This window comes from Taudactylus pleione, unplaced genomic scaffold, assembly GCF_031769625.1.
Source record: "Taudactylus pleione unplaced genomic scaffold, aTauple2 ptg000441l, whole genome shotgun sequence".
Lineage (NCBI taxonomy): Eukaryota > Metazoa > Chordata > Amphibia > Anura > Myobatrachidae > Taudactylus > Taudactylus pleione.
The window spans coordinates 885,001-904,868 of NW_028284843.1; the positions used below are offsets into that span (position 1 = coordinate 885,001).

General features: G+C 43.3%; 1 protein-coding gene across 1 annotated transcript in view; it reads right to left on the minus strand.

Annotated features, from left to right (window-relative positions):
• The window catches only part of EXOSC10 (exosome component 10), a 78,940-nt gene that overhangs the window by 22,065 nt on the left and 37,007 nt on the right, over window positions 1–19,868 (minus strand). The window contains exons 17-23 of the mRNA XM_088447805.1: window positions 19,190–19,296; window positions 16,969–17,064; window positions 16,803–16,877; window positions 16,637–16,730; window positions 16,471–16,544; window positions 12,418–12,571; window positions 10,998–11,059 (exon numbers count right to left, since the gene is read on the minus strand). Coding sequence (XP_088303931.1) covers window positions 10,998–11,059; window positions 12,418–12,571; window positions 16,471–16,544; window positions 16,637–16,730; window positions 16,803–16,877; window positions 16,969–17,064; window positions 19,190–19,296 — 662 coding nt within the window. The remainder of the gene's footprint in view (window positions 1–10,997; window positions 11,060–12,417; window positions 12,572–16,470; window positions 16,545–16,636; window positions 16,731–16,802; window positions 16,878–16,968; window positions 17,065–19,189; window positions 19,297–19,868) is intronic.

Sequence of the window (19,868 nt, forward strand, 5' to 3'; positions counted from 1 at the left end):
GCCTCTTTACCTGTTACTATAATGTTTCACAGTTATAGTGTCTATTATGGCTCTATCATTGGACCTAACATTTATTTATTTATTATTTTTCCTTTTGTTCTTCTTTTTCTTGCTCATAGTGTTATCTAAAGTTCAGTATCAACCAATGATTACTATATGTAGCTCTTAGGGGGGAGCGGTGGTATTCTTACTGGTCTCTCCACCCCCCCCAAAATTAGGGATTATAGTTAAATATATTAATTGGGCTTGTTAATAGGCCTATTATTGACTACATTATTCAATCCCACCTGTGAGCTCCCACCCCTGTGGAACTCTACCTTTGTGTCCGACTATCCAGTTCTGTAGGATATTATCGGACGCTTAGTCTCTATTTTTCTTTTCATCTCTATTATTTTTATTTTATTTCTTTTCAACGTTTTCCGGAGTTTTTTCACTGGTATTCATTTAGACGTAATTTGAACCCTTGCTACAATGCCTCTAACGAGTTTATCCATTAACACAAAAGGGCTTAATACACCCCAAAACCGCTCACATCTTCACAAGACCCTCCGTAAAATGAAAGGAGATATTTTTTTACAGGAGACCCACTTGAAAAATAACTTGCACCCGTCATTATCTTCCAAAACCTTCCCAAAGGTTTGGTACTCCAACCATACCTCTAAACGTAATGGCGTGGCAATTTTGATCAGAAATTCTCTCCCTTTTCAATTTTTAGATTCAAAATGTGACTCTGAGGGCAGATATATTATGATACGAGATAAGATTGGCCATGAGGAGATTACGTTAGCTAACATATATGCCCCTAACACTAACCAAACCAGATTCTTTCGTAAATTTTTTCATGATTTCAATATCTACCGTAAAGGCAAAACATTAGTGGGCGGAGACTAATATGACTCTCTCTCCTCACCTGGACAAATCAGGCTCCCCCTCTCGTAGAGACATGTCAACCCCATCATTAGCACTACAAAAAAAATATAGCCGAAACTGGGCTATTCGATGTTTTTTATTCCATACCCCATGATGTATATTCTCGTATTGATTTATTTCTTTGTTGTGCCTCTCTCTCACAGTCTGCAATTCAGTCCAAGATAATTCCTAACACTTGGTCGGATCACTCAATTTTGTTGGTAACATTTAACCTATTCGAATCTAAAACTGGTAGATCTCCATGGAGACTTAATGAAACTTTATTAAAAATCCCCCAATTTCAAGAATTGATAAAAACCAAAATTCAGGATTACTTCGTCCTTAATGAACAGGGAGACTGTACTACATCGATAGTCTGGGAGGCCCATAAAGCGGTCATACGGGGATCAATTATCCAATATGTTTCTCGTAGGAAAAGAGAACAGGAGCAACAGATAGCTCACCTGACTAAATCCATTGCAGATCTAGATAGAGAACATAAACGCACTCAACTCTTGCCCAACTTTCAAAAGCAAGATCTGAAATGCAAACTCTCCAAGCCGAGGAGGTTGAACGGTCTCTACGCTGGGCTAATCAAAATTTCTACGACAAAAGCAACAAGGCTCATACCTTATTGGCTAATAAACTTCGCACTAAAAAAGTGAGCCAGGCCATCTACTCAATTAAAGACCCCACTGGCAGTTTAACCTATGACCCTAAATGTATCAATAAGGTATTTTCAGACTATTATCGAGCTCTATATAATTTAAAACCACCTGTTGACCCATCCTTTCATAACACTGAAATGTATTTAGACTCTTGTGCCCTCCCCCAAATTGATACATCTGCTTGTCATCTCCTAAATAATGATATCTCAATCGAGGAAATTGAAGCGGCACTAAAAGTCCAGAAACCATCTAAGGCTCCAGGCCCAGATGAATACTCAATGGCATACTACAAAACATTTGCCCCTCAGTTGTTGCCATATATGGTTAAACTATTTAATGGAGTCATGAATGGAACCCCGTTCCATACTGATTCTTTGGCCTCTCGTATTATAGTTATTCCCAAACCCGGTAAAGACCCTTCCCTTTGTACCAACTATAGGCCCATTTCTTTAATAAACACTGATCTTAAATTATTTGCCAAGGTTCTTGCTACTAGACTAAATTCGGTGGTGACGTCTTTGGTTGACTCTGACCAAGTAGGCTTTATGCTGGGACGTCAGGCCTCAGACAACACAAGACGCATTATCAATTTGATCCATCATATTAATGTTTCCAAAATACCTTCTATAGTCCTAGCACTCGACGCTGAGAAGGCGTTTGATCGCATTTCATGGCCCTTCCTATTCTCTACTCTCTCTTCATTTGGATTCAGGGGCCACTTTATTACAGCTATTAAGGCCCTCTATTCCTGTCCCTCTTCGACGGTTCTGACAAATGGGATCTGTTCTCCCTGATTCACCCTTACCAAATGGTACACGACAAGGATGCCCATTGTCACCCCTTATATTCGCCCTATGTATCGAACCACTAGCAGCTCGTATTCGAGCTAATACTGATATCCAGGGTATTACAGTTGGTCAAAACCATTACAAAATATCCCTTTTTGCAGATGATGTCCTCCTGACCCTTTCCAATCCGTTAATATCCCTTCCTAACCTTCAAAAAGAACTCTCCGTTTATGGTTCCTGTTCAGGATACAAAGTTAATCATTCTAAATCGGAAGCTTTAGCTTTACATGTCTCTCCCCATTTGCAGACCACGTTAACGTCTAAATTTCCTTTTCTTTGGAGGCCATCCGCTATAAAATATCTCGGGATATCCATCACTAAAACCTACTGTTCTCTGTATCAGGCTAATTTTGTCCCTCTGATTAATAATTTGACACATGATCTTCAGAAATGGGATCGGTTGTATATCTCATGGTTTGGTAGAATAAACGCTCTCAAAATGAATCTTCTCCCCCGTTTACTATATCTTTTCCAGACTCTCCCAATTTCGATACCCCGCACAACCCTTGCCTCTTTACAAAAACTCTAACAGATTTGTGTGGGCGGGACGCAGGCCCCGTATCAAGAGATCAATTCTCAGCAAAAGTACAATCACGGGGGGCCTGGGACTCCCTATCATACAGTCTTATTACGACGCATGTCATCTTAATCATATTTTGTCATGGCATTCTGGCCCAGGAACTAAAAAATGGGTTGATATTGAGAATTCATTGACTCAATGTGGTTCGCTTAATACTTTGATTTGGCTCCCCAAAAATTGTAGGCCGGCATCAGTGTACTCTGTCCCTACTGTTAAGTTCTCTCTCCAGTTGTGGGACAAAACACGCAGCACTTATGACCTCTCTCCCTATCCGTCCCCACTCACCCCAATATGGGACCATCCACAATTCCCTTCAGGATGTGATAGAAATATGGCAGCTCCATGGCGAGCTCGAGGCGTAGACAGATTTCTCCATATCAAAGGCGAATTCGCTCCTTCCTCATTCCAAGACTTACAAGATCACCTAAATTTACCCTCCTCTTGTTTCTTCCAATATTTTCAAATTATTAGTTTTATCTGCTCTCAATCCAAATCTCCTATATTGCGCAAGCCTACCTCATTTGAACGTATGTGTTTATATTCAATTGGGAAGAGAGGGAATATTTCAACAATTTACAATTCAGTTCTAACCCCTGACCGTCCTCCACGTGAATCACATGAGTTACTATGGGAATCTGATCTTGCTGTGATCTTAAACGATGACCAATGGGAAGAAATTAAATTACGTACTGCCAAAGCCTCCATCAGTGTTTCAATACGTGAAACCTGCTATAAAGTATATACCCGTTGGTATTTAGTCCCTACTAAACTACATTCCATATTTCCTGCTACGTCCAAAATGTGTTGGAGACTTTGTGGTCAAGAAGGAAAATTTTTCCACATTTGGTGGTCTTGTCCCTCTAACCGCCTTTTGTGGTCCCATGTTCACCAAGTGACTAATCAAGCTCTTGGTACAGGATTTATATTAAACCCAGTCTCTGTATTATTGAATGCACCACTCATTGGTGTCTCCAAAACCCAGGATAAATTGATTACACATATCTGTAATGCCGCTAAAACCATTATAGCCAAACACTGGAAAGACCAACGCCCACCCTCAAGAGATGATTTTATGGCTAAAATTAACTATATTGCATCAATGGAATATATTTCCAGCTTAAACCATGGTGACCACATCAAATGATATTTTGTCATCAAGTTATTTTTTCATTCTCAGGCCCGCGCGACTCCTGGAATCCGTTGATTACTCTACCCTTAATCTCCCTTACTTCCCCTTCCCTTGAATTCTTTCCTATTTTTTATTTTTTTTTTCTCTCTTTTTGAGGATTCTGTACGATACCATAGACTTTTCTTTTTTGTTAGTCTTTGAAAGGACATTCACGCTACTCTGATTATTGTTATCTCACAGTCTTACATTTGTATTCTCATCCTCGATTTATTTTTTATTTTTTTATTTATTTATATGTTCTATATGTGATGTTTTTCATATTTGTCTCATAACTGTAAAATCTTTTTTGTCTCAATAAAAATTATTGTTATTAAAAAAAAAAATAATAATAATACACAATGTAGAAATAGGGAGGGACAGAATTTGTATAATAATAATACAGAGTGTAGAAATAGGGAGGAGCAGAATATGTATAATAATAATACACAGTGTAGAAATAGGGAGGGACAGAATTTGTATAATAATAAAACACAGTGTAGAAATAGATAGGGAGGAGCAGAATTTGTATAATAATAATACACAATGTAGAAATAGGGAGGGACAGAATTTGTATAATAATACACAGTGTAGAAAAAGATAGGGAGGAGCAGAATTTGTATAATAATAATAATAATAATAATAGTAATACACAATTTATATATAGAGAGGGAGGAGCAGAATATGTATAATAATAATACACAATGTAGAAATAGATAGGGAGGGGCAGAATTTGTATAATAATAATACACAATGTAGAAATAGATAGGGAGGAGCAGAATTTGTATAATAATAATAATAATAATAATACACAATGTAGAAAAAGATAGGGAGGAGCAGAATTTGTATAATAATAATAATACACAATGTAGAAATAGATAGGGAGGAGCAGAATATGAATAATAATAATAATAATAGTAATACACAGTTTATAAATAGAGAGGGAGGAGCAGAATATGTATAATAATAATAATAATGATACACAATGTAGAAATAGATAGGGAGGGGCAGAATTTGTATAATAATAATACACAATGTAGAAATAGATAGGGAGGAGCAGAATATGTATAATAATAATACACAATGTAGAAATAGGGAGGGACAGAATTTGTATAATAATACACAGTGTAGAAATAGATAGGGAGGAGCAGAATTTGTATAATAATAATACACAATGTAGAAATAGGGAGGGACAGAATTTGTATAATAATACACAGTGTAGAAATAGATCGGGAGGAGCAGAATTTGTATAATAATAATAATAATAATAATACACAATGTAGAAATAGATAGGGAGGAGCAGAATATGTATAATAATAATAATACACAATGTAGAAATAGGGAGGGGCAGAATTTGTATAATAATAATGATACACAATGTAGAAATAGATAGGGATGAGCAGAGTGTGAATAATAATAATAATAATACACAATGTAGAAATAGATAGGGAGGAGCAGAATATGTCTAATAATGCTACACAATGTAGAAATAGAGAGGGAGGGGCAGCATTTGTATAATAATAATACACAGTGTAGAAATAGAGAGGGAGGGGCAGAATTTGTATAATAATAATACACAGTGTAGAAATAGATAGGGAGGAGCAGAGTGTGTATAATAATACACAATGTAGAAATAGGGAGGAGCAGAATTTGTATAATAATAATAATAATAATAATAATACACAATGTAGAAATAGGGAGGGGCAGAATTTGTATAATAATAATACACAATGTAGAAATAGATAGGGAGGAGCAGAATATGTATAATAATAATAATAATAATAATAATAATACACAATGTAGAAATAGGGAGGAGCAGAATTTGTATAATAATAATGATACACAATGTAGAAATAGATAGGGAGGCGCAGAATATGTATAATAATAATAATAATACACAATGTAGAAATAGATAGGGAGGCGCAGAATATGTATAATAATAATACACAATGTAGAAATAGATAGGGAGGAGCAGAATTTGTATAATAATACACAGTGTAGAAATAGATAGGGAGGAGCAGAATTTGTATTATAATAATAATAATAATAATAATAATAATACACAATGTAGAAATAGATAGGGAGGAGCAGAATATGTATAATAATGATACACAATGTAGAAATAGAGAGGGAGGAGCAGAATTTGTATAATAATAATAATAATGATACACAATGTAGAAATAGATAGGGAGGAGCAGAATATGTATAATAATAATAATACTACACAATGTCGAAATAGATAGGGAGGGGCAGAATATGTATAATAATAATAATACACAATGAAGAAATAGATAGGGAGGGGCAGAATATGTATAATAATTAGGGATGTGCAGGCTCGGATAGGTTCGAGTTTGCACGTGGAGTTCGGATTTTTCCCTCCAAAAAAACGGAACTCAGAACGAGGCAAAACGTCATCTTACATGGACGAACATCATCATTCCTGGACAAAAGACCAGGAATGAAGATGTTCGTCCATGTAAGATGACGTTTTGCCTCGTTCTGAGTTCCGTTTTTTTGGAGGGAAAAATCCGAACTCCACGTGCAAACTCGAACCTATCCGAGCCTGCACATCCCTAATAATAATAATAATAATAATAATACGCAATGTAGAAATAGATAGGGAGGAGCAGAATATGTGTAATAATAATACACAATGTAGAATTAGATAGGGAGGAGCAGAATATGTATAATAATAATAATACACAATGTCGAAATAGATAGGGAGGGGCAGAATATGTATAATAATAATAATACACAATGAAGAAATAGATAGGGAGGGGCAGAATATGTATAATAATAATAATACGCAATGTAGAAATAGATAGGGAGGAGCAGAATATGTGTAATAATACACAATGTAGAAATAGATAGGGAGGAGCAGAATATGTATAATAATAATACACAATGTAGAATTAGATAGGAGGAGCAGAATATGTATAATAATAATACACAATGTAGAATTAGATAGGGAGGAGCAGAATATGTATAATAATAATACACAATGTAGAAATAGAGAGGGAGGAGCAGAATTTGTATAATAATAATAATAATGATACACAATGTAGAAATAGATAGGGAGGAGCAGAATATGTATAATAATAATAATACACAATGTCGAAATAGATAGGGAGGGGCAGAATATGTATAATAATAATAATACACAATGAAGAAATAGATAGGGAGGGGCAGAATATGTATAATAATAATAATACGCAATGTAGAAATAGATAGGGAGGAGCAGAATGTGTAATAATACACAATGTAGAAATAGATAGGGAGGAGCAGAATATGTATAATAATAATACACAATGTAGAAATAGATAGGGAGGGGGAGGGGCAGAATTTGTATAATAATAATAATACACAGTGTAGAAATAGATAGGGAGGGACAGAATTTGTATAATAATAATAATAATAATAATACACAGTGTAGAAATAGATAGGGAGGGACAGAATTTGTATAATAATAATAATAATAATAATAATAATAATAATAATACTACACAGTGTAGAAATAGATAGGGAGGGGCAGAATTTGTATACTAATAATACACAATGTAGTAATAGATAGGGAGGAGCAGAATATGTATAATAATAATACACAATGTAGAAATAGATAGGGAGGAGCAGAATTTGTATAATAATAATACACAATGTAGTAATAGATAGGGAGGAGCAGAATATGTATAATAATAATACACAATGTAGAAATGGAGAGGGAGGGGCAGAATTTGTATATTAATAATAATAATAATACAGTGTAGAAATAGATAGGGAGGGACAGAATTTGTATAATAATAATAATAATAATAATAATAATAATAATACACAGTGTAGAAATAGATAGGGAGGGGCAGAATTTGTATAATAATAATACACAATGTAGTAATAGATAGGGAGGAGCAGAATATGTATAATAATGATACACAATGTAGAAATAGATAGGGAGGAGCAGAATTTGTATAATAATAATACACAATGTAGAAATAGATAGGGAGGAGCAGAATTTGTATAATAATGATACACAATGTAGAAATAGATAGGGAGGAGCAGAATTTACCAGATGATGCTACCACACTGCTGGAAACTCACAGACCCCTTAGCAGACTGGATCTTTAGAAGCTATTGGAGCCGATAAGCCGGGTCTATATCTGTTTTGTGCGGAGATCTGATCAGGGGAGAGAACAGCTTCTTATAACTCAAGATGGTGTCGCTCCTCGTGAGCAGAGCACGCCAATAGAGCAGAGGCGGAGGAGGCGGCGCATAGCTCTCTGTGAGAGACTATGGCCTCCGCAAGTAAGCTCCGCCCCTTCCCCAAAGATGGCTGACTAAGAACTAGCCGGAGCCTAAACTAGCCACTATACAAAACTGTGCCGCATTAAATAGCTCTCAGTAGAATAGCGCTCAGGTGCCCCCATATAAGCCGGCGGCGATGCCGCTCTCATCCAAGCACCGGTACGGCAGTCTGACAGCCGCTGTAATCAGAAGGGAGCGGGTCTCTCAGAATCGCTTTCAGGTGCCCCTGTAGTAGCCGGCACCGATGCATCTCTCATCCAAGCACTGGCACGGCAGTCTGACAGTCGCAATGGCTAGAGACTGTAATCTTGTACCAATTAGTGACACCTGTCACAAGCCCAGCTGGAAAAAGAACCCCTCTCCTGCTAATCAGGGCTTCTGCGGCAACGGGGGACCCAGACACGAGCTGGTTTCCTCTGTGGCGGACTCCATATTACCCATAAAGCATTACTGTTAGGTGGGGGCCCCCTCCATAGGGGGACTGGACACAGGCTGCAGTAGATACGGCGGCTCTCACGGTGCATGCAATCTGTCTGTTCTCAATGATCACATTGTAAAATAACAACAATATTAAAAAATATCCATTAACTTAAAAAAAAAAAAAAATACGGCTTGAAAGAGCCCCATAGGCACCGGCTCTTCTATGGCACTGGGGCCGATTCTTAAAGTGCCGGCCCACTGTCTATACCCCACTGTCAGATGCTCCCGTGTCCCTTAGAGGATGAAGGAGAAATCAGCACTATGCGCCAAATGTGCACAGCATATGTAACACCTGGATCAGCCGGCTGAGGCACCTGAACAGGTAAATTACACGTAAATTGTTGATGGCTTTTACATTCAGGACCATTCAACAAGAACCATCCCACTTAGGGGAGGTTTCAATAAGACCCTTTACCTTCATGGTTGTAATACTGTCCAGGTGACTGACAAGATACCCTGGACTACTGAGTCCAGTTCCAGTGCCAGGTAACCTTATGATGGGCATAGAGTGAGTGGAGAAGGTACGGTCGCACATATAGAGCTTAGCACACAAGCAGGAGAACTGGTTGGTGTTGGCTCAGAGCCGGTCTCTATTGGGCACAGGAGGACGGATTTGTTTTGTGATGTTTTGGAGGAACTCGCCTAGGACTGTGAAGAATGATCCCAGAAGTCATTTCTGCTGGACATATGAGAGGAACCATTACACCACATATTGGGACACTTAAATATGTTCCGAATTAGTCAAAGCTACGGCATATAAAGACATAGCGACATGAACAGAGATTACATAACACAGAAGGCGATGAGGCCTTGGTGTGACATTACAAAATATCTTCTACTGTGTGCTGGATGTGTCATAGTTATAGAGTCCCCTGGACATCGGATGACCATATCCTCACTGACAACAAAGAATGTAAAGTGTTCTGTACAAAAAGTCTTCACAACAGTAAGAAAGGCCGCGATGTAACCCAACCACCAATTCCCACTGGGAATATCTTTCATTAGTCCTCCCTCCCATAATTATACACACTGTGCACAGCACTAGGTTATGTCATAGCCTCACACTTATCCTGCTACCATAATCCAGGCAGGATACCCTCACACCCAACAGTCCTCCCTCCCATAATTATATACACTGTGCACAGCACTAGGTTATGTCATAGCCTCACACTTATCCTGCTACCATAATCCAGGCAGGACACCCTCACACCCAACAGTCCTCCCTCCCATAATTATATACACACTGCACAGCACTAGGTTATGTCATAGCCTCACACTTATCCTGCTACCATAATCCAGGCAGGACACCCTCACACCCAACAGTGCCCCCTCCCATAATTATATACACACTACACAGCACTAGGTTATGTCATAGCCTCACACTTATCCTGCTACCATAATCCAGGCAGGACACCCTCCCTCCCATAATTATATACACTGTGCACATCACTAGGTTATGTCATAGCCTCACACTTATCCTGCTACCATAATCCAGGCAGGACACCCTCACACCCAACAGTCCTCCCTCCATAATTATATACACTGTGCACAGCACTAGGTTATGTCATAGCCTCACACTTATCCTGCTACCATAATCCAGGCAGGACACCCTCACACCCAACAGTCCTCCCTCCCATAATTATATACACTGTGCACAGCACTAGGTTATGTCATAGCCTCACACTTATCCTGCTACCATAATCCAGGCAGGACACCCTCACACCCAACAGTCCTCCCTCCCATAATTATACACACTGTGCACAGCACTAGGTTATGTCATAGCCTCACACTTATCCTGCTACCATAATCCAGGCAGGACACCCTCACACCCAACAGTCCTCCCTCCCATAATTATACACACTGTGCAAAGCACTAGGTTATGTCATAGCCTCACACTTATCCTGCTACCATAATCCAGGCAGGACACCCTCACACCCAACAGTCCTCCCTCCCATAATTATACACACTGTGCACAGCACTAGGTTATGTCATAGCCTCACACTTAACTGAATGTGCTGCTTACATGGAGGACCAGACACAACAGAACTCACCTTTCCTTGTGGAGTTTGCTTATTAGGGTCAAACTCAGACTGACTCTTCACATTACTGGCACCTACGAGACAAGATCAGATACATTTACTCCATGGAACATGATGCCAGTGCCCCATCCGCCCCCTACCATGTACACACAAATGAAGTGTCCCCCATGCAGGGTGAGTCCAGTTATTAAACAAATGACCAGCAATATGTATAGCGGTGAGGACAATGGTATACACGCATTATCCATGATTAGATTAGCTGGATGCCGCAGGAGTGCCATGCCATGCCATATAAGTTACCATGAGAATGAGCTGACAAGGAAGTTGAATAGTGAGGAAAGAAAGCAAATACAGCCTGACCATCACTAGGAAAGAGTCTATTCTGCAGCTACTACTGGTGGATTATAAGGTTTAGTGACCCAAAATCGCTGCCTGCACTATAGGTGACGAGTGAAATACAACTAACATCCACAAGTGCAATATGGTGCAATTTCCCATTGCTGAGCACTTCTTCCTCAATGTCGCTTATAGTGGGCTACGTACTTAGGATTAGCATTTTATTAAGGTCTGTGACGTGATGAAGGGGCTATACAGCACGTAGCAGTAAGAATGGTCTGTGACGTGATGAAGGGGCTATACAGCACGTAGCAGTAAGAGTGGTCTGTGACGTGATGAAGGGGCTATACAGCACGTAGCAGTAAGAAAGGTCTGTGACGTGATGAAGGGGCTATACAGCACGTAGCAGTAAGAATGGTCTGTGACGTGATGAAGGGGCTATACAGCACATAGCAGTAAGAAGGGTCTGTGACGTGATGAAGGGGCTATACAGCACGTAGCAGTAAGAATGGTCTGTGACGTGATGAAGGGGCTATACAGCACGTAGCAGTAAGAATGGTCTGTGACGTGATGAAGGGCTATACAGCACGTAGCATTAAGAATGGTCTGTGGGGTGATGAAGGGGCTATACAGCACGTAGCAGTAAGAATGGTCTGTGACGTGATGAAGGGGCTATACAGCACGTAGCATTAAGAATGGTCTGTGGGGTGATGAAGGGGCTATACAGCACGTAGCAGTAAGAATGGTCTGTGACGTGATGAAGGGGCTATACAGCACGTAGCAGTAAGAATGGTCTGTGACGTGATGAAGGGGCTATACAGCACGTAGCAGTGAGAATGGTCTGTGACGTGATGAAGGGGCTATACAGCACGTAGCAGTAAGAATGGTCTGTGACGTGATGAAGGGGCTATACAGCACGTAGCAGTGAGAATGGTCTGTGACGTGATGAAGGGGCTATACAGCACGTAGCAGTGAGAATGGTGAATTTGATAAGAAGTGAATCAGTAATAGTCTGTATTTGTGATGACAATTAGAGGACAGTGACTGTGTATATTGGGTATATAGCACGGGTCCCCCTGAGCTGCCATATACACACCTGCAAACACCTTGAAGTTGGATTTGCTGTAGTCACAAGGTGTGAACGGGGCAGTCGTCTCCTTCATCTCCTCTCTCACACGTTTTTTGTCCAATTTGGAGGTCTCGTCGCCCGGCTCACTAGTCACCCGTCCTCGCTTTCTGCTGGCGTCCTCCTGCGGGAGAGTCAGGGTAGTGAGAGATGTACAATGCAGTACAAGCCATATGCACACCCACAGCTAGGACGTCTCCCACACCGAGACCTGGGGTCTATGTAACAAGCAGTGATCAGCGTGGAGAAGTGACCAGTGGAGAAATTGCCCATAGCGACCAATCAGCTTTGAATTAGCATATATCTAGTACAGTCTATAAAACACTAGGTAGGAGATGATTAGTTGCTATGGGTAACGTCTCCAGGCTGATCACTGCTGGATACATAGACCCACTGGAGAGAAAGGAAATCCTTCTGCTGAGCCTGGTCTCTAAGGCTCGGTGTATATCAGGTATTCCCAGGCTCACCAGCCTAATCCTTCCGTAACATGCACTGGGCTCGGTGTATATCAGGTATTACCAGTCTAATCCTTCAGTAAGATGCACTGGGCTCGGTGTATATCAGGTATTACCAGGCTCACCAGTCTAATCCTTCAGTAAGATGCACTGGGCTCGGTGTATATCAGGTATTACCAGTCTAATCCTTCAGTAAGATGCACTGGGCTCGGTGTATATCAGGTATTACCAGGCTCACCAGTCTAATACTTCAGTAAGATGCACTGGGCTCGGTGTATATCAGGTATTACCAGGCTCACCAGTCTAATCCTTCAGTAAGATGCACTGGGCTCGGTGTATATCAGGTATTACCAGGCTCACCAGCCTAATCCATCAGTAAGATGCACTGGGCTCGGTGTATATCAGGTATTACCAGGCTCACCAGCCTAATCCTTCAGTAAGATGCACTGGGCTCGGTGTATATCAGGTATTACCAGTCTAATCCTTCAGTAAGATGCACTGGGCTCAGTGTATATCAGGTATTCCCAGGCTCACCAGTCTAATCCTTCAGTAAGATGCACTGGGCTCGGTGTATATCAGGTATTCCCAGGCTCAGCAGTCTAATCCTTCAGTAAGATGCACTGGGCTCGGTGTATATCAGGTATTACCAGGCTCACCAGTCTAATACTTCAGTAAGATGCACTGGGCTCGGTGTATATCAGGTATTACCAGGCTCACCAGTCTAATCCTTCAGTAAGATGCACTGGGCTCGGTGTATATCAGGTATTACCAGGCTCACCAGCCTAATCCATCAGTAAGATGCACTGGGCTCGGTGTATATCAGGTATTACCAGGCTCACCAGCCTAATCCTTCAGTAAGATGCACTGGGCTCGGTGTATATCAGGTATTACCAGTCTAATCCTTCAGTAAGATGCACTGGGCTCAGTGTATATCAGGTATTCCCAGGCTCACCAGTCTAATCCTTCAGTAAGATGCACTGGGCTCGGTGTATATCAGGTATTCCCAGGCTCAGCAGTCTAATCCTTCAGTAAGATGCACTGGGCTCGGTGTATATCAGGTATTACCAGGCTCACCAGTCTAATCCTTCAGTAAGATGCACTGGGCTCAGTGTATATCAGGTATTCCCAGGCTCACCAGTCTAATCCTTCAGTAAGATGCACTGGGCTCAGTGTATATCAGGTATTCCCACGCTCACCAGTCTAATCCTTCAGTAAGAAGCACTGGGCTCGGTGTATATCAGGTATTCCCAGGCTCACCAGTCTAATCCTTCAGTAAGATGCACTGGGCTCGGTGTATATCAGGTATTACCAGGCTCACCAGCCTAATCCATCAGTAAGATGCACTGGGCTCGGTGTATATCAGGTATTACCAGGCTCACCAGTCTAATCCATCAGTAAGATGCACTGGGCTCGGTGTATATCAGGTATTACCAGGCTCACCAGCCTAATCCTTCAGTAAGATGCACTGGGCTCGGTGTATATCAGGTATTACCAGGCTCAGCAGTCTAATCCTTCAGTAAGATGCACTGGGCTCAGTGTATATCAGGTATTCCCAGGCTCACCAGTCTAATCCTTCAGTAAGATGCACTGGGCTCAGTGTATATCAGGTATTCCCAGGCTCACCAGTCTAATCCTTCAGTAAGAAGCACTGGGCTCGGTGTATATCAGGTATTCCCAGGATCACCAGTCTAATCCTTCAGTAAGATGCACTGGGCTCGGTGTATATCAGGTATTACCAGGCTCACCAGTCTAATCCTTCAGTAAAATGCACTGGGCTCGGTGTGTATCAGGTATTACCAGGCTCACCAGTCTAATCCTTCAGTAAGAAGCACTGGGCTCGGTGTATATCAGGTATTCCCAGGCTCACCAGTCTAATCCTTCAGTAAGATGCACTGGGCTCGGTGTATATCAGGTATTACCAGGCTCACCAGTCTAATCCTTCAGTAAAATGCACTGGGCTCGGTGTGTATCAGGTATTACCAGGCTCACCAGTCTAATCCTTCAGTAAGATGCACTGGGCTCGGTGTATATCAGGTATTCCCAGGCTCACCAGTTTAATCCTTCAGTAAGATGCACTGGGCTCGTTGTTTAATGATACAAAAAGATGGGCACTCAGAGGCTCATGGGTGTGAATGAAGGGGGCGATAACTGAATGAGCTATTGGCCTAAATTCTCAGTCTGGATATTACTCAGCGTGTGTCCTCATACACCCAGCGCCGATACGCCATGCAGCGCAAGATGCCTGGTGCCAGTGAGTCCTGTTTGACCCAGCTTATGCCAAACTTTTTTGCCCACAAGGGTATCTTAGTCACAATGTGACGCATCTAGGAGGCACCAGGAGACAGCACTGGTTACATTTGATAAACGACACTTGTATATGTGCAACCAAGTCTGTAACATTGCACAACGGACCTTGGACATAAGCTGTGGCATTGCAGCACTTGTATATAGATTCAATCGTACACAAACAGTCATAATATTAATCAGCGCGGACTCCTGGTGCGTCCAAGTCACCTCACATTGCCACTTACACGCATTTTCAGGTTAAAGTCGTGAAGAAGCCGTTAGGCACAAGCAGAGTCACACGGGACCTGGGGAAGCGAGTCGGCCAGTATGGCATGAATGCAACAATAGTGTGTGAGGTCTCATCTGTATGTAGTGCTGAGATGGAAGGGTAGCGTCAGTATCCGGTCACCTAACGTTACTATGGCAGGGATCTAAGCAGCGCAGGAGGACACATCTGTATGTAGTGCTGAGACGGAAGAGTAGCGTCAGTATCCGGTCACCTAACGTTACGATGGCAGGGATCTAAGCAGCGCAGGAGGACACATCTGTAAGTAGTGCTGAGACGGAAGGGTAGCGTCAGTATCCGGTCACCTAACGTTACTATGGCAGGGATCTAAGCAGCGCAGGAGGACACATCTGTATGTAGTGCTGAGACGGAAGGGTAGCGTCAGTATCCGGTCACCTAACGTTACTATGGCAGGGATCTAAGCAGCGCAGGAGGACACATCTGTATGTAGTGCTGAGACGGAAGGGTAGCGTCAGTATCCGGTCACCTAACGTTACTATGGCAGGGATCTAAGCAGCGCAGGAGGACACATCTGTATGTAGTGCTGAGATGGAAGGGTAGCGTCAGTATCCGGTCACCTAACGTTACTATGGCAGGGATCTAAGCAGCGCAGGAGGACACATCTGTACCAATGAACTATCACCTCCTGTTCTGCCAGTAACCTCAGAGACCATGATTAGATGGACATGAGACAGGACTGTTTGGAGGTCACCTTCTTATCCTGTAATGACTATGGGCAGGAAACATTTGTACTGGTGGGGGGAAAGTTCAGGAAGCTGGCGTGAAACTATTTGGGAAAAGGGTGAAAAATAAATGTAAGAAGTTTCTACCCAAACCACAAAATGACTTGAGAACTATTGCCAGACCCCCAGGTTCCACGCTGACCCCTGAACGTCTCCCCCTCTAGCCATGGACTGAGCTGGTGTAACACCATGAATCCCCATGTGTAGGCTCTAATTACTGTAATACATAGATTGTATAGGAACCCTTACTTACCATTGCTTGCTCACGCACAGATGTCAAACTTGCAGCACTGATTTTATAATCCTGTTTTGCTTGTTCCCGAGCAGCTGTAACATAGAAGACTGAGATGAAGGAAACTGCGTGATCCCTGCCAATCACAAGGCTCCGTTCTCCTGCCCTCCGTCCCCACAGACGTCACCTTTCTCAGTGAGCTTCTTCTGTCTGGCCTCTTGCTTGGCTCTGGCTTCTCGCTCCTGCTGGGCGATGCTCACAAGTTTCCAGCGGTTACTGATCTAGAAGAAAGAAGCGTCTCAGTCCTGGGACCAGGACACTGCTCATTGCAGGCTGAATGAACGGATACTCACCTCAAACATTTTTGTATTGGGATCTAACTTTGCTGCTTGGGAAGCGTGGGCACCTCTAACACCAGAAGGCAGGAACTAGGAAAGAAGAAGAGTTACTGTACCCTGAATTATGTCTCCAACATGGGGGTACACAGCTCATTTCATTGTTTGGGTCTAGGCCCCCTACCATCCGGAATGGGTTGTCAAAGGTCTCCAATATGGTTCCTGCCTTCTGCTGGGACACAGAAACGTCATTGAACTCATCCCCTTCATATCCAGGATCCTAAGAGTATAATGAAGGTAATCTGTACAAAAGAGCCATGAGACACCGGGGGGGGGGGGAGAGGAAGAGACACCGGGGGGGGGGAGAGGAAGAGACACCGGGGGGGGGGGGGAGAGGAAGAGACACCGGGGGGGGGGGGGAGAGGAAGAGACACCGGGGGGGGGGGAGGGGGAGGAAGAGACACGGGGGGGAGGGAGGGGGAGAGGAAGAGACACGGGGGGGAGGGAGGGGGAGAGGAAGAGACACGGGGGGGAGGGAGGGGGAGAGGAAGAGACACGGGGGGGAGGGAGGGGGAGAGGAAGAGACACGGGGGGGAGGGAGGGGGAGAGGAAGAGACACGGGGGGGAGGGAGGGGGAGAGGAAGAGACACGGGGGGGAGGGAGGGGGAGAGGAAGAGACACGGGGGGGAGGGAGGGGGAGAGGAAGAGACACGGGGGGGAGGGGGAGAGGAAGAGACACGGGGGGGAGGGGGAGAGGAAGAGACACGGGGGGGGAGGGGGAGAGGAAGAGACACGGGGGGGAGGGGGAGAGGAAGAGACACGGGGGGGAGGGGGAGAGGAAGAGACACGGGGGAGGGTGAAGAAGAGACACGGGGGAGGGTGAAGAAGAGACACGGGGGAGGGTGAAGAAGAGACACGGGGGAGGGTGAAGAAGAGACACGGGGGAGGGTGAAGAAGAGACACGGGGGAGGGTGAAGAAGAGACACGGGGGAGGGTGAAGAAGAGACACGGGGGAGGGTGAAGAAGAGGAAGAGACACTGGGGGGGGAGAGGAAGAGACACAGGGGGGGGGGGGGAAGAGGAAGACATAGGGGGCGGGGAGAGACCCAGGAGAGGCAGCCATTTGGGGAGAGAAGTTGTCAGTATTCCTGTGAATGTCGTCTATAGCATTATCAGGAGCCACTCACTAATGGCACTAGATTGGATGTAACCTTACTTTATGGATCTAACCATTCAGGTGGCAGAATGGGTAACAAAGCACTGCGCGTACAGCCGTATCCTGGGGGCGCAGAATAATTACAGGGAATATTCCCTGCGCTAAGTGAAGCACATGATACATCAGACAATTACATAGAATAGATTTTTGGAGATATTAATTTGGACAATACAATAAAAAAATGTTAAATTACTGACAGATATCAGGGTAAATTGATGTTTAAAAGGACGAGAATAATAAAATATTCTATGTGCTTAACACAAAGAGAAGTATTTGCCAGATAGGCCATAAGCAAAGCCAAAGCCCTTACTGTGTCCTATACCCTGCAAGGAATAACTTTCCCATGACCCTCCGTCTGCAGACTATGACACATCCCTTACCCATGTCCCTCCATCTGCAGAATATCACACATGCCTTACCCATGTCCCTCCGCCTGCAGACTATGACACATCCCTTACCCATGTCCCTCCATCTGCAGACTATGACACATCCCTTACCCATGTCCCTCCATCTGCAGAATATGACACATCCCTTACCCATGTCCCTCCATCTGCAGACTATCACACATCCCTTACCCATGTCCCTCCATCTGCAGAATATCACACATCCCTTACCCATGTCCCTCCATCTGCAGACTATGACGCATCCCTTACCCATGTCCCTCCGCCTGCAGAATATCACACATGCCTTACCCATGTCCCTCCGCCTGCAGACTATGACACATCCCTTACCCATGTCCCTCCATCTGCAGAATATCACACATGCCTTACCCATGTCCCTCCGCCTGCAGACTATGACACATCCCTTACCCATGTCCCTCCGTCTGCAGACTATGACACATCCCTTACCCATGTCCCTCCGCCTGCAGACTATGACACATCCCTTACCCATGTCCCTCCGCCTGCAGACTATGACACATCCCTTACCCATGTCCCTCCATCTGCAGACTATCACACATCCCTTACCCATGTCCCTCCATCTGCAGAATATCACACATCCCTTACCCATGTCCCTCCATCTGCAGACTATGACGCATCCCTTACCCATGTCCCTCCGCCTGCAGAATATCACACATGCCTTACCCATGACACATGTACAGAGGGATTCATTCCACGGACAACTTTTCTTGTAGCGTGAAGGGAACAAAATGGCTGTAATACTCAGCTGGTTTGTCGTGAAGGTATACTTACGCTGAAAATGGTGATGCTGGCGCTGGCGAGCACGGTGACAGGACTGCGCGGTGTCACAGGAGCAGGGTCCTCATCATTAAACAGGCTGCCTGCGGATGTTGGGACGGCTGCAGGAACATTAGGTTATAGATAGGATTCTGTGCCATGAGGCAGGACTGGCTTTTTATAACACGTCACAGACATTCCCAGGAGTAGAACGTCAATGTTTATAGGTAGTTTGATCAGATTAAGACAACGTTACATAACATCTGTTTAGAAATGAGGCCCTGGCAGAAGAAGAGCAGCGATACACGAAGTGAGATAAGTACATCACATTCCATTTTATTCCCAATACAAACTGGTTACATACAATAATGCTTACATACTGCAGTTTACTTTATGGTGGCATTAACACGCTGGAGGACTAAGTACCATAGAGTTACTGCAGTGAACAGAAGGTGTGTACTGATTGGTGGCAGAAACAGCTACCCAATCACCGGCCATTTTCATACCTGTGCTGAGGTAGGAACTGTCCAGGTGAACAATGCTGAAACTTTTCGGGTGTCAAGGTCCTGCGGTCCGACCCTCCAGATACGCCAATCTGAGAATCGCCCATGTGACTCTTACAGGTTACCTCAGCACGTGTGGTAAATAAACCGGGTAACTGCCACCAGCAGAAGAAGAATATAATGCTAAAGCT